Source organism: Chiroxiphia lanceolata, chromosome 13 (assembly GCF_009829145.1).
Source record: "Chiroxiphia lanceolata isolate bChiLan1 chromosome 13, bChiLan1.pri, whole genome shotgun sequence".
Lineage (NCBI taxonomy): Eukaryota > Metazoa > Chordata > Aves > Passeriformes > Pipridae > Chiroxiphia > Chiroxiphia lanceolata.
Genome location: NC_045649.1, coordinates 17666906 through 17680481, shown reverse-complemented (window position 1 = coordinate 17680481; position 13576 = coordinate 17666906). Strand labels below are relative to the sequence as shown.

The window sequence follows — 13576 nt, the reverse complement described above, 5'->3', positions numbered from 1 at the left end:
ATGACAACCTATATAGCAGTATATGACAACCTACCTCTGGCAGGATTGCATTGTTACAGCAGATGACTTGACTTCTAGCACTCCTTTTTGTTTAGTAAAACGGTGTCAAAAATGTGTCATTTGAGAAATGAGAATTCTCTCTAACCAGTGAAAAGGAGATTATTGAGATGTGCCCTTATGGGCAGACAGTCATGTCACTGCTGGCATTTAAGTTCCTCCAGCTCAGGGTGGATTTCTGTTTAGCTCGGGGTGGATTTCAGATGCTGAGTAGTTAAGTTTTCTAGAATACATTAAATTCTAATGAGGATAACTTTACCCAGGACTCAGTAAGCTTCCCTAAAACCAGAAAGCTCTGTTGTGCAGTGTTTTCTGACTATATTTATCTAGGTATTCCTGTCAAATTTCAGGTGGTTTAAGACGTGGTGAAAAATGTTCACATTTCATTTTGGAATGAAACAATAAATGAGATGATTAAGAGTCAGCTGTTAAAAGAGGCTTTTGTTTAAGCACTTACAGAAAACTTTCATTAAACCACGATATTCTTTATCTTACCATTACCTTTACACTCTTGATCTGATGGCAGATGTCACTCTTGAACATGGATCCTGTGTGAACTTTACAGATGGTTATTAAATATTTGGCTGCCAGCATGGATGAGGTGGCACTTATCCTGCAATTTATTCTGTGTTTTAAACAAATAAAATTACTGGAACAATAACCAGTCCAGAACAATCACCAAGGTTAGGTTCTGAATTTGTCATTCAAAAATTATCCACTCCTGTAGAGATTTTAGTATCTCCACAACTTTATTGTTTTTTTCTTATGCTTATTTCTCTGTTCAAATTTCAGAAGAAATCATATGCATCAGTCAAGATGTAAAATTCAAAAAATTAAATATATGTCAGCTATGAAATAGCTGATATGAGAAATATACTACTCCTTGAATTGTTCTCCAAAGTTTAAACCCAAATGTTACATGTGCAGGAAAGGTGTAACTGTACAATTCCAGTCTATTTACACTTGCAATTCAACTTGAATCTAAGTTTAAATCAAATTTGAATTACCATAAGGGAGTTTGCATTTGAACTGTTTATAAAACCTTATGTGCAGCCACTAAATAAATTGAACAGTCTATTCCAGTTCACTTTCTAAGGGTTCTATTTTGGGGTCTGATATAATTGCAGTGGCAAGTACAGCTGCTGGTGATGTGACAGAATGTATTAAAAACTGTTGATGTATAATGTTGCCAGATGCATTTTCGTTGCCTTCACCTACCTCTGAGAGTAGAGGTGCCACAGCTGATGGAGAGGAAAGGGAGGAGAGGAGGAAATATATTTGTCTATGTACATATTTATGTGCTGCTTGCACATTTTTGCACACAACAGAAAGTTGCCAGAGATGTTTTTTGTCGGTTTTAGGGGGGAAAAATTAAATTACTTGAATGTAATATTACAGTAACTCCAAGTTAGCCACAAAGCTCATGCCTTTCCCTGTTACTCCTTTTTATTTTGGCATAATTCTACTATTAAAGCCAGAGTATTCATGGTTTGCTGGCTATGGCTGTGCACTTACTTGTTCTCCAGCACAGTGAAATTATTTTCTTGTACTCCTAGAACAGAACTTCTGTCATGTTAAGTAAGAAAAGTGCCTCACTCACTGTTCCCTAGTCTAAACCCAGACCTTTCCAATGAAGTGCTGTTTTCTCAAAACAAAGCTACAGAATTTTCACTTCAGTGCTTGAGACAGTGTTTAAACCAGAGCAATATAAAAGTGAGTACAGTGTTCCTCCAGTCTCTGGCAATTTGTCTCTTATTTTATTGGTTTCTCCTACTAGAATTGCCTTTTTCTAATGGAAGAAATCTTCACATGGATCTTTGTCTGTCTGAAGAGTCAAATGCAGGTCCTGGCAATGAAGGGCTCTGGCTAAAAAGGCAAAGTTAAAAATATCCTGTGAAAAGTCTACTCTCATGGTATTTTGAGTCTGCAAAGTCATGCACAGATAACTATGAAGAGCAATGGGACTGCAAAAAGGCTTTTCAGACTTGGAAGATCAGTTTTAATAAAAATAGGAAGGAGTTTACTAGTGATGAGGAAACACTGTCAGTGAGGTTAATAAGTTGCATCCCACAAAAAGAGTTTAACCATTACCATGTATTAAAATTGCACGTAGATAGTTATGATAGATTGATAGGAACTTTATTTTTCTATTTATCCTTATGTGTATTATTTCAGGCATATGTGGCTTCATAGAAATGCAATACAAACCTACAAATTATAATGCCAAATTGTCCTAGGGGATCATTTAACTATTCACTACAATACTAAGCTGCCTGATAAGCAAAATATGCTGATTTGCTAAGTTTCTGCTAAATGTATGTACAGAATCAAATACATGCATGAAGACTTAATGAAATATCAAAGTTGAAATTTTTCATGTAAGAATTTCAGAAATTTCAGGACTAAACAGCCAAAGGGTTACTGACTTTCACTGAATATGTAGTGCAAAAAAAAAACCCCAGTTCTTGTTTTCTTTATGACTATAAAGACAAGCTGTGCCAGGGGAGGCTCAGGTTGGACATCAGCAGGAATTTCTTGCTGGAAAAGGTGGTCAGGCATTGGCAGGGGCTGCCCAGGGAGGTGGTGGAGTCCCCACCCCTGGAGGTGTCCAAGGAAGGAGTGGAGGTGGCACTGAGTGCTCTGGGCTGGGGGACAAGGTAGGGATGGGGCACAGGTTGGACTCAGTGACCTTGGAGATCTTTTCCAGCCTAAATGACTCTGTGATTCTGTGATTTTGTGATTCTCAACCATGTTGTGAACCACAAATTAAGAGTTGGAGTATTCAGCAGAGTTCCATTCCATGATCACACTACACGGAGCAGTAAAATATGGCCATCAGCACACTAATAAAAACATGAGAATTACTGGACTTTTCTCACCCCTATGGAGCAAAAGATACCACAGTTTTTATCACTGTATATACACTGTATATGCTTTTTTCACTTTTTTTTTTTTTTGAGCTTATTTTAATGCAAAGGCACAAAGAAATAAGGTTGCTATGGGAACACTAACTCTTAATTCCGTGATGTGTGTGTGTGTATAACACAACAAGTGTAGTATTCCACTAAGCTTGGCTTTTGCATAACATTTTTGGTGCGTTTTCAGAGAAAGAAGGATTTGGTAAACAAGGGAGGGAATGGATGGAAAGAACTGAAATATAGGAAAGAATTCCATAGGACAGATAGAAGTATCTATAAAAAGATATAAAGCTATTGGGAGGAGTCCAGAGAAGGGACATGAAGATGCTGAAGGGCCTGGAGGGGCCACACGAGAAGGGGTTGAGGGCACTTGGTGTGTTCAGCTGGAGCAGAGGAGACTGAGGGGAGACCTCAGTGCAGTTCCAATTGCTGGGCAGGGGCAGAGGAGGGGCAGGGACTGAGCTCTGCTCTGGGGGACCAGGGACAGCAGCCAGGGAATGGCTGGAGCTGTGTCAGGGCAGGCTCAGGTTGGATCTCAGCAAAAGGTTTTTCCCCCAGAGGCTGGTTGGGCACTGCCCAGGCTCCCCAGGGCAGTGGGCACAACCCCAAGGCTGCCAGAGCTCCAGGAGGGTTTGGATGATCCTCTGGGGCACAGGGGGTGACTCTTGGGGCTGAACCTGTGCAGGGTTGAGGATTGGACTCCATGATCCTTGTGGGTCTCTTCCAGCCCAGCATATTCTGGAATTCTGTGATCTATAGTTCCTGGAAAAAAAAAAAAAGTACAAAAAAGATACCTCGTTTCTATTTCTTGAAAATTTCCAGTCTGGGTGATATTCTAAGCTTATTTCATAAAATGTCTGTGAGCTGAAAATCCCTGTTACTAATGCTCTTGGCCACTGACTTTCAGGTATATTAATTGAAAACCTGGAGACAGTGAAGTGAATTTTTGCAGCCTAGAAAGAATTAACAGTTCTGTAACCAGTACAGATAAAATTGTACAGCAGTTTGATAAACTGCACCTGTTATGTGCACTTGACCTTCCAGATTTCACTGTGCCATTATCCTTTTCCCCTATTGCTTTCCCATTCTAGCAGTGTTTGAAAAATTGAACACTCATAAAATATATCTGTCTAAATATATCTGTCTTGTTCCGTTTTAAATTGCACTTTTTTTGTCCATCTCTTCTAATACATGTGTTTGAAATCTTTTCAATCAAGGTTCCCTCCTTGGTAGATCCAGTTATAAAAAAAAAAATATCTGTTTATGTGGTATTTAAATAATCTAAATTTTTTCAGTAATTTTTTTATAATATTAATAAATCTGGCCTATCCAGAGTCTGATTAGACAAGGAATTCATTGCCTCAAATTCCTTCCTGGTTTGGGTTGTCCTGGAAATTATGTTTACCTATATCAGTAGCTGCTCAAAAATCTTTTTACATACATGATTTCAAATATTTATGTTTTGGGGTTGCTCCTTGTAGTTATTTAGTAAGATTTATTCTTTCTTTGACTCCTGAAGAACACAGAATGTGATTTTGACAAGTCTCATGTATGGAACACACAGAGATTATAGTCATTGTGGTTAAACTAGTATAAAATGCTAGTTATTGACATTTTCTTAGGGAAACATTGAGGATTTTTAAAGTATGAGTCTATGAATTTGGACAGCAACAGACCCTGCTTCCATTTTTCACTCTACCCTTTAAAAATAAAATTTGTAGTGATTCCTAATTTGAATTTAATTGTCCAAGAAATTGTTGGTGCGTTGCTTTAGGCATTGCAAGAATAAATACATGAGACAAACATGTTATTGAAATCAATGGACATGAGAAAGGCCAATAATTCTAATTAAATTTCTTATAAAACTCATCTAGTGTGAGCTAACTAGCACTGAAATTCAGCTTTGAGTGTGGCAACTGGATCCATAGTTGACTTTGTTTCCGTTTCTCTGGAAAATAAATGGAATCAAAAGTAATTGCACCAAATCCTTAAAAAAAACCAAAACAAAACAAAAAAAAACCCCAGTCCTCCTGATTATTTTAAAATAATGTTTCTTCCTTTCATATTCCTGTGCAACTTTGTATGATTTGAGGACCAACTGCAGTATCTGAGTGATGTGGGAGGTAAATAGGTAAATGGAGATAAATACACTGTAGATACTGTAGCTGGTCATATGAATCATGTGAGGTGCTTCATACAAACTTATTTGATTATTTTAAGTTATTCAAACTATCAAAACACTCTCTCCTCTTCCAACCTTAGTATCCTCCATTATTTGTTAATAATGTTATTTTAAAACAAACAAGAATATTTGTACTGTTCCTAGTACAGGAACAACTAACAGTTTATTAAAATTAAGAAAGAATAAAACCCACAAACATTGACTTAGATATTTTCTATTTTTTTTTTTCAATTTAGATTCTTTATCATCTATTTCACACCAAAAGTTAATTAAAAAAAAAATATTCATTGAAGTGAAAAATAGTGGTGGGGGAAAAGAGAAAGGATTAAAAATAGATTATATATCCTGGTCCAGTGAGAAGCATGGCTCTATAAATGAAAGACTGCTATGGGCACCACGAGTGTTTCTGAAGGACAATTTTCTTTCTTTTTATTGTTGAATAATAATTTATTACTTGCCAAAATCAGTAGCAGTTTTTACTGGCCTCTCTCACCTCTCTCTCCTTATTCTCTGCCTCCTTGTTCTGGAAAGAGTTTAAATGGGCCAGATATAGTTCCTCTTCCTAAGACTTTCAATCCAAGGTCTTTAAAGTCCTTGCAAGGTTATAAAATAGCTTTTTAAATCTGGAATGAAGAGAAATTAAGTGTGTCCAATAAAATACAATGGTTTTTTCAATACCATATATATATATGTATATATATATATATATATCTCAGGAGTTTGAATAGTTAATGAGACTGTTTCTGTTGTAGGTAATTCAGATTGTCAGTGCTGTTGACAAGGATGATCCTAAGAATGGGCATTATTTCCTGTACAGCCTCCTTCCTGAAATGGTCAACAATCCAAACTTCACCATCAAGAAAAATGAAGGTAAATATAAAATATATATAACGTGCATCTCAACAGCTTAAGTTTTGGATTGTTTTTTTTAACTTCCAGTCACTTTACCAGTTTGTCCTTTGGGCAATTACAGTGTAAATAATCTGCTCAGTGGTACCTTGGTTGTATCTCTTAAGCTATTTCCAATAACTTTACAGTAGATAAGAAGAAAGTAAAATGGATATGGAATTTAGATCCAGAAGACAGCTCACTGGCTTAAATAAAATGAAAGGATGGATTTACTGCCTGCATTATTTCTATTAATTTGAAATTGCAGAGATATGCTGTGAGATGAAAATCTGGAACTATGTTGATAAATAAATGTTGATCCCTGCATTGAGTGGTTACAGGTGGGAACATAAAATTAAATATCTACTAAACCTCCCAAAGGAAGCACCTTTGCAGGCTGTTTGTTGCGTGTGTAAAGGTTCCAAACTATTTTGGTGAGGAACTTTTACTAGAAAGAGAAATCTGCTGGGCCAGCAAAGCCCCCAAGGGCACTTTGTATCACTGTGCTTTGGAGCACTCCTGGAAGGGCAAAATGTCATTTTGTAGTGCTGTAGAAGGGGACTTTCATGCATGATGGAAAGAAAAGACCCATTTAATATTGTTGAGCCATAAATTTATACTGATCCTTTTCTTTGGCACACAGATATGTTTGAAGGTCATGTGAGAAAGAGCTAGGATTGATCCCAAGAATGCTATAAATAGTGCTTTATGTATTTGTACTGACTTGAATATTCAGCAAAGTTTTTCTATCTTGGTGGGATTTTTTTTTTTTTTAATAAAACATACCCTGCCAGGAATTTTAGTCAAATTCAGTCCCTTATTTTTCTTATTTCAAATTATAATAAAGAAAATCCCTATTTAGTCTGTTACTAATAGGAAGATGTATGTGTGAGCTGTGCGTGCAGGAGTGTAAGAGTAATATATGAAATATCAAATAAAGAGTTGATACTGTTTTCATTTCTTGTTCTCTCTGTTCCGACCAAGAAGCATGATGGCACTGTTTTGTTAAATAACATTTTATAAACCTAAATTCTTAAATCTGCTTTAAACATGTCCTGTATTTTTCTTTTCTTTCGATATTTTTTTCTCTTCCAGCATTCACAAAGTGTGTCTCTACTTCTGTCTGTACTTTCATGTAGGAAATGAGTGTATGTTTTCTGCACTTACAGGAGAAGATAAAACAAACCTCTTCAAAATGCATTTCATAATCATCAGTGGTGTAACATAAATTGAATTAAGCATCCTGAATGTGAGGTGCTTTGTTTGGCACAGCATGACAAAGTAAAAAAAGATCTCAGCATTTCTCTTCATGTTTAAATACTGAGCTCATGTTGCTAATTACCCTTGTCCTTCCAATCTGTTACCCATTTAAGATCCACTCTTACTCCTTGTCACAGACAGTGGCAAAATGAGTGCTGATCCAAGTGAGAGTGAGGAAACTTCCTTTATAACAAGGTTGAGAGAAATAAGTCCGATTTTGTTACAGCATTGCTACTCAGTTCTATACAGTTTTTAATGTGTTTGAATCAGTTAAATGTGAAAATCCTCTTAAAACAACCAACTGAAATCTCTTGAAATTAAAAATCCGCTTGAAGAGACTTTTCTGATTTAATCCTTCAGTATCCAATAATAAAATTCCAGCTAGGCATGCCATCCCTGCCTATCAAGATTGCTCAGTCAGGGGTGCAGTGCATGGTTGATGCCAGGACATGGTCTCCTACAGGAAGCAAATATTCCTGTCAGAGCCAAAATCAGGGTATTATTTGGTTGAGGTGAGTTTTCATGTCCTTTAAACATCATAAATCTTCAGCAAGTCTTTATTTCCTTTTGCCACTTAGACAGTGAACTTGGCTGTGACTTTGTCCTGCATACACCTGCTAGATAAGCATGAGGGGTTATTCTTGCTGAAAAACCACAGTATGCCTAAAGTAGCTGAATTCACAAGGCAAATTCCTCCTTTCTTTGTATTTCTGAGTGTCTGGGCTGCCCAAAAGCCAGGCTGGGGTGGTTTGTGAGCAGCTCTGTAAGGAAATGCCTGTGACAAGCACCAACCTCATTTCTGGAGATCAGATTGGTGCACAACACACCAAAGCTTGGAACAGAAAAACATTTCCTCACGCTGGTGGCCAAAGTCCTTGACATCTTCCTGACTGTGAACTCAGCCTCAACCTCCTCCCACAGCTTTGGCCCTGCCAAATTCTCCAAGGCAGCAGAGACTGAGGTGGTGATGCTGCAGAAGTGCTGTCCTCCTGTGGATATCATACAGGGATGGCATTTCTTCAGGAAGCCTCCTCTAGAAACCCAATCCTTTACTTGCTGGAACCAGCAATTTCTTTTCTTTATTTAAATCGTTTTTCACCGCTTGCCTTTCTCCAAAATTCTCTCAAGGGCAGAGAGAAACAAAGGTACCCCTCCTCAAGAGCATTTGTGAAATGGTATTGCCCTTTTGGGTCCTCGTTTTGTGCTTTAGGTAACTTTGGCATTTGGCCCTCACTCCTCCACCACGTAATGACATCATTTAATCTGCTGGCATTAGTATGCAAAGAGTGCAGCTTGGCATCTGCCAGGAGCAGAAAGCTGCAGTGTTCTCTCTCTGTCCCTCATGCTAAAGAATATATAAGATGCCTGTGGAATTTTCTCTTGCTGTATGGAACATAAGCCATTAATCAATTTAGTTTGTTGCACACAGGCTGATTCTGTTGTTTGAAACTTGCCAGATTGCCCTAAGGCAAGTTCACTTGATCCTTCAGTAATTAATTTACACTGCTAATATTATGATTGGTCACTGTAAATATGTTCAACTGAGTGAAACAACAAGTATCTTCATCAGAAAACACAAATACCCCTCACTTGTCCTAAGATTATCTTATGTATTATAGAAGTTATCCTGTACTCACAGCAGAATATAATTCCATATTTACAATCTTTTCTGTAGACAAGATGCCCAAAACTATAGAGGCTTTAGTGCCTTTCTGATGTAAATAAGGTAAAAAATGTTAATTTAAATGCCACCATGCATCTCAGTAGACCCTCTCATATCAATCTTTATTTTTCATGTGTCCTGATCCATTCTCTGTTTCTTTCCTGAGCTCAGATGTCTCGTACTGGGCAGTTTTTGTGGATTTTGTGCCTTGGGTTCTTGGGCAGTGAGTGATAATCTGAAGTAAAGCAGTGCTGCTCTCTCAAACTGTAATGCAAGGAACACTGATCACTTAGATTGCCAGGTGCTAAAGCTTTATCTGCTCACCAGAGAAATCATAAAATTATATAACAAAAATATAAGGATTTATTGTAACGTGCAAATCATGCAATGTTTCCTGGTGACTAAACCTGTGACTATGACATAACAAATCCTTGACTGCACAAACTCCTACAGACTGACTGGGCACTTTACTTTTCATGTGTCTTTCTGCTGGGTTTGTGCAGAGGAGCAGAAATTGGGGGGAAAAAGTGAAAATATATATTTTGTGTAGTGTGTCTGACAAATCAGAAAAACCTAAAACTTCAGATGAAAATATCTGATGTTTAGACAAGTGTTGTTACACTCCAGCAATGTGTCATAGGCTGACTGGAATTAAACCTTCCAAAAAACGGTAGGATCACAATAAATGACAAAAACCTGACAGGTATTTAGACAGCTGATGAGGATTTTATACTGTCATGGCACCAGCAAACCGAAATGAGACCTCTGGAAATGGAATTAGCATTTGTTGACAGTCTTTTTTTCAGGTGAGTGGTCTTCACAGAGCAACCTAAAATCCAGTGCCAGTACAAGGATAGTCTCCTGCATCCCAAAAAATCCCCTCACAGCAGTACCTGTTTTCAGCATTGAATTCTTAAGGTTTCCATAGATTGTTCAAGTGAGAACAGAATTCTGTGATAAAAGCCTTTTCACACATGCAAGCATTTTGATAGGCTGCCAATGCATTTTTTGCTTTCAAGAGCTAGCAAATGCATCTTTGCCATAAAGAGACCTAAAGTTTTTCCCAAAAGACCTTTCCATTGCTACTCCATGTTTCTGATGGCAGATTCTGTTTCCTAATGGAATAAACCCCAAATCAAATGTTCCACACTGCCTTTGGGTGCACCAGTACTTCTGAGAGAAAAAGTGGTGCATTCCTAATGTACAGATGGGATATTCCACACCTCTTACTGGGGTAGAAGCAGTCACAGGGTTTCCTGGTTCATGGGCAGGGATTACTTTTGGGTTAGAAATCTTAGTGGCACGACCTAATATTCCTGCAGAAGTCCAGTAGCCTGATTTGGCTCATAATAGGTTGGTTATAAGTAATCAGCCTCCCCTCTCCCCAAAAATATTCATCAAAATGTCCATCTGGTGAGTTGAGTTCTGATTTTGGTCCGAATTGATTTCTGTTCATTCTCTATGCCAAAATTAATATTTATTCTCAGCCATGCTTAGTCTGTTATAGCTGTGACACCTCTAATGGCTCCAGGAGTGTTCATGTTTAAATGACATTTCTTTAGTTCTTTCCATGCTTTAAGTTAAATCTGTCACTTTTGGCCTCCCTGTGCTGCCTTGAAAGTACAGGCAGTGAGTGTCTAATGTATTTAAAAGGAAATAGCCTGACATAATCACTTCAATCACTGCCTTTGTGTACCATTGCTTATTTTAAAATATTTTCTATTTTTCATTGCCTCTTTACCATTAATAAACAAATATTTCTGAACTACTTCACAATAGCTGGAGAAGCCAATTACATGCCAGCTCTCTTTTAGATATCTCAAATAACAAAAGCAAATTATCAGCTTTTTTTTTAATACTTCTGTGTCATTGTAGTTTTAACACAATAAAACCTAGATTTTTCCCACATCTTTCTTCCTGAAAACATTTTTAGCAACATCTGTCAAATACATACCTGGAGGGTGAGTCTTTTGTTCCCACCAGAGTAACTCTCCAGCGTTAAGATGAGTCTTTCCCTGAATCAGGTTCTTTTGGCATTTCTCTATGTCTCTCTGCCATTGTCTCAGCTGCCAGCTAAAGCTCCTTTGGTGGTTTTGACTGACTTTTCTTTCCAAATGTGTTCCCCAGACAGCTCAGGGCTGGCACTGCTGTCTCACTACCCTCCTTCCACTTTGCCCAATTTCAAAGTTAACCCGCTGACCTCAGGTACAAATTGCCTTAGCAAGGACATCGTTAAACCCATCATTTCCTGATGGGAGTGCAATGAGCACCCACAAGAACAGCACTCATGGATGTGAGCAGCACATCCTCACACATTTCTGTGCTTTCATGCAATTTTTCGAGAGCCTTGGGAAACTTTGCGGCCCAGCTGCCACGTGCCAGAGGGGGTTTCACAATGGCACTTCTCAAGGGAAAGCAAATGTTTATATATTTCTAATGTGCTTAATTATCACCCTCATTTCTTCTACATCTCAGTAATTAAACTTTCAAAGGACAACTCTAAAACATACCAAATCACAACCTTGTTAGTGGTTTTCTTGAGAAGTGAAATTAAGTGATGTGCTCAAGGATGTGTTTGGCATCTTATAAATAAATATTTTTCTCTCCTGTCTGCCAGTAGTAGTGGTATGGAATAACATCTAGAAGATGTAAAGGAATATGCTGTATAATCAAGGAAACAGCATTGATCAACATCTCTCTTTATAGACATAGTTTTATCACCAGAAATCACAAAGAATCTTGCATAACAAGGTGCAATCAGTGTGAAAGGGGCAGAGTTAAAAATAAAGTATTCCAATGTATTAAAAAATAACAACCTGCAAGCTAACCCTTAATCTGGCACTTGTGTGTCAGTATCTGCCATCCACAGGCACACATCATGCTTCTCCAGAAGTGTTCATAGTGTGAAAAATGTATTATAAATATCAGACCATCAATCTTTTTCTCAGCATGGCATTTAAACTGGAATTGTTTAAATAGCGGAGTTCAACATTTTTATGACCTGTGCGTGCCACAAGAACCTCAGTTTATTGATTTTTTAAATGAATGATAGAGTTAATAATGAAATTGCTAATATAAAATTGTTGAAATATTTCCTTTTTAGCGGGGTTGAAAGATTTTGTTCAGGAAGGTCTTTTTTGCTTATGTTGGAAATTGTAAGTTATAGAAATTAGAAAAAAGCATAAAGGTATTGATATTTTGCTGGGTAGGAGAATTTGACTATTATCAAACCAAATTATGTGATGGTTAAGGTAGATGAGCTCCATGAAACATTGTAGTTCTGTGGATTTAGACTATTCAGGAAAGCACTGGTTCCAGCTTCTCCTTGATTAATATGCAAAAAGTGGTGCTCAACCAGTGTAAATACTTTTGCTGGAGCCATTGGTTCTGTCTTGGGTGGTAAGTGTCAAGTCCTTGAAATAATTCATTTTTGTAACTGAGGAAATGCAGTTCCTTATTTATGGTACTCAAGTTCCTTCATCCTTGTCCATCAGAGAATTCACCTGATTGAAACTGCTTTGGATCACAAACTGTGTTAGATCTTCCTCTGTAGGAAAAGTAATCAATTTTCTCATTTACATATCTGACAATTCTACGATGTAATGTCGTCCTGTGAAATAATAGACTGTGTCTAAAGACTCAAAAGGAGGAGCCCTTTCTGCCAGTGAGAAAGTGCTAAAGCCACGTGAGGTGGAAATTGGTGCTATAGATCTTTAGACTATTCTCAAATTCCAGAAGACTGGTAGAATTTCAAGTTAATGACAGTATTACCAAGGGACCCCAACACATTCCAGCAGTGCTCAGAAGTTCTGCCTTGCCAGGCACGGAATGCATTTCCATTTTCACTGTAGGATTTCACATTGCAGTTGAGGTGATATATTTGATTCCTTTCTGCTATTCCTAGCAAGGTTACACTTTTCCATGATGCAGTAGTGTCAGTCTTGTCTAGTCTGAGAATGCTGGTGAAAATATTCTCAGTATCTATCTTTCTGCTGATAACTTTCTGCCTCCTTTCCCCCTTCTTTCTTGACTCTCATCACTATCAAACTCTGTTCTGTTATTCCCCAATGTTCTGTTTTGCCTTGATGTTGAATATCAATTGAGTGCAATTTGAAACAACTTCTCTGGCAGAGGAGGACGTGCTGTTGTTTTCTGAAGTGATTACATTCACATAGATGGAAAGCCAGCATTTTTCCTCTCCTGTGTGCCACTTCCTTCGCTGACACCTGCTTCTGCTGTCTTCCCCATCTATCTTCTTGCATGAAGATCACTGCTCTTTCTGGATTCTTTTCTAATTAGAACCACAAAACGGGTGAAGATTAAGTTCAGTTCCTCTGCAAACATACTTTTTAGCCCTGTCTGGATGATTTACACCTTCTTACTGTGGTTATGTACTTTTCACCACTTGGCTAAGCTAAAGAGGCGAGTCCTTGGTGCACAAAGCTGCTCTAGCTGAAGCAGAAAGCCAGAATCAACTCTTGGAAGGCTGACTCAGCTGCCACGCTCCTCCACACTGTGACCATTCTGTCTGTTCTGTCCATCTGAAACCTTATTCACTCCTCTCCTGTATTCAGGATGCAGGACTCCAGACAGATTCCCTCCCTCCTC

At 37.9% G+C, this 13576-nt stretch overlaps 1 protein-coding gene across 3 annotated transcripts in view; it reads left to right on the top strand.

Moving 5' to 3' along the window:
- CDH8 (cadherin 8) overlaps positions 1 to 13576 on the top strand; it is a 153844-nt gene that overhangs the window by 120230 nt on the left and 20038 nt on the right. For all 3 annotated transcript variants that reach the window (XM_032701382.1, XM_032701381.1, XM_032701383.1), the window contains one exon: positions 5910 to 6027. In XM_032701382.1, the coding sequence (XP_032557273.1) occupies positions 5910 to 6027 (118 nt within the window). The remainder of the gene's footprint in view (positions 1 to 5909; positions 6028 to 13576) is intronic.